This window comes from Eimeria maxima, genomic scaffold (assembly GCF_000499605.1).
Source record: "Eimeria maxima Weybridge genomic scaffold, Emw_scaff1516, whole genome shotgun sequence".
Classification (NCBI taxonomy): domain Eukaryota; phylum Apicomplexa; class Conoidasida; order Eucoccidiorida; family Eimeriidae; genus Eimeria; species Eimeria maxima.
In genome coordinates this window covers 1,610-2,855 of record NW_013563532.1, presented here as the reverse complement: position 1 = coordinate 2,855, position 1,246 = coordinate 1,610, and the positions used below count along the sequence as shown (strand labels likewise).

General features: G+C 30.3%; 1 protein-coding gene across 1 annotated transcript in view; it reads left to right on the top strand.

Annotated features, from left to right (window-relative positions):
- Positions 1–799: 799 nt before the first annotated feature.
- The window catches only part of EMWEY_00053380 (methionine aminopeptidase, putative), a gene marked incomplete at both ends in the record, with an annotated part of 1,092 nt that continues 645 nt past the window's right edge, over positions 800–1,246 (top strand). The window contains 2 exons of the mRNA XM_013477588.1: positions 800–809; positions 1,039–1,101. Coding sequence (XP_013333042.1) covers positions 800–809; positions 1,039–1,101 — 73 coding nt within the window. The remainder of the gene's footprint in view (positions 810–1,038; positions 1,102–1,246) is intronic.

The window sequence follows — 1,246 nt, the reverse complement described above, 5'->3', positions numbered from 1 at the left end:
TTATTTATGTGTGTATATTTAATTTTAATTTATTTTTATAAATATATAAGTTAATTATATTATTATTAAATAAATAAATAAATTAATTGATTAATTAATTAATTAATCAATTAATTAATTAATTAATTAATTAATTTATTTATTTATTTATTTATTTATTTATTTATTTATAGGGAAGTATGCAGTATTACCTGCACAAGAGATACCTGATGGTCTCCTTCGTCCTGCATATGCAGCAGCAGCAGATGGTCGTCCTCAGCCTCCTGCTGCTGCTGCTGCTGCTGCAGCAGCAGCAGCAGGACGACGACGACGACGACGTCGTTTATTTTATATATATAATGACCCTACTGATTGGTCTATTGACTATAAAGGAGAAATACAAGAAGAAAAAAGCATAAAAAAAATAAAAATTGTCTCCTCTTTTGCTGCTGCTGCTCTTCGTCTTGCTGCTGCACTTGCTAAACCAGGTATTTATTTATTTATTTATTTTATTTATTTATTTATTTTATTTATTTATTTATATATTTATTTATATATTTATTTATTTATTTTGTTTATATTCTTTTTTTATTTTATAGTTGTTTAGTTAATAATATATATAGATACATAAATATATTCCTGCAGCTGCTGCTGTTGCTGCTGCTGTTGCTGTTGCTGCTGCTGCTGCTGCTGTTACTGCTGCTGCTGCTGCTGCTGCAGGTGTAACGACAGAAGAAATAGATAAAAAAGTACATTTATATTTAATAAATAAAGGGGTTTATCCTGCAGCAATTAATTTCTTTGGTTTCCCCAAGGCATTATGTACATCTGTTAATGAAGGTGAATAACTAAATAAATAAATAAATAAATAAAATAAATAAATATATTTATTTATTTATTTACTTATTTATTTATCTCCTTTTTATGTCTCTTTTTTTTACTCCTTTTGTTAGTTATTCTTTATTATTTTTTTTTCCTTTTTTCCCCTTTTATTGCGGGAGATAAACATCTCCATTGGGGTTTAGGGTTTAGGGTTTAGGGTTTAGGGTTTGTGCTCAGTTGCTTGTCATGGTATTCCTGACTTACGTCCTCTAGAGGAAGGAGACATTGTCTCCTTTGATTGTACGGCTTTTTATGATGGATTCTTTGGTGCGTATACACCCCAAAAAGCCCCAAAATATGCATGCATGCATGCATGCATGCACTAATGCAGATTCACGTTTGGGGCTTTATTTGTGCATGCATGCATGCACAAATAAAGCCCCAT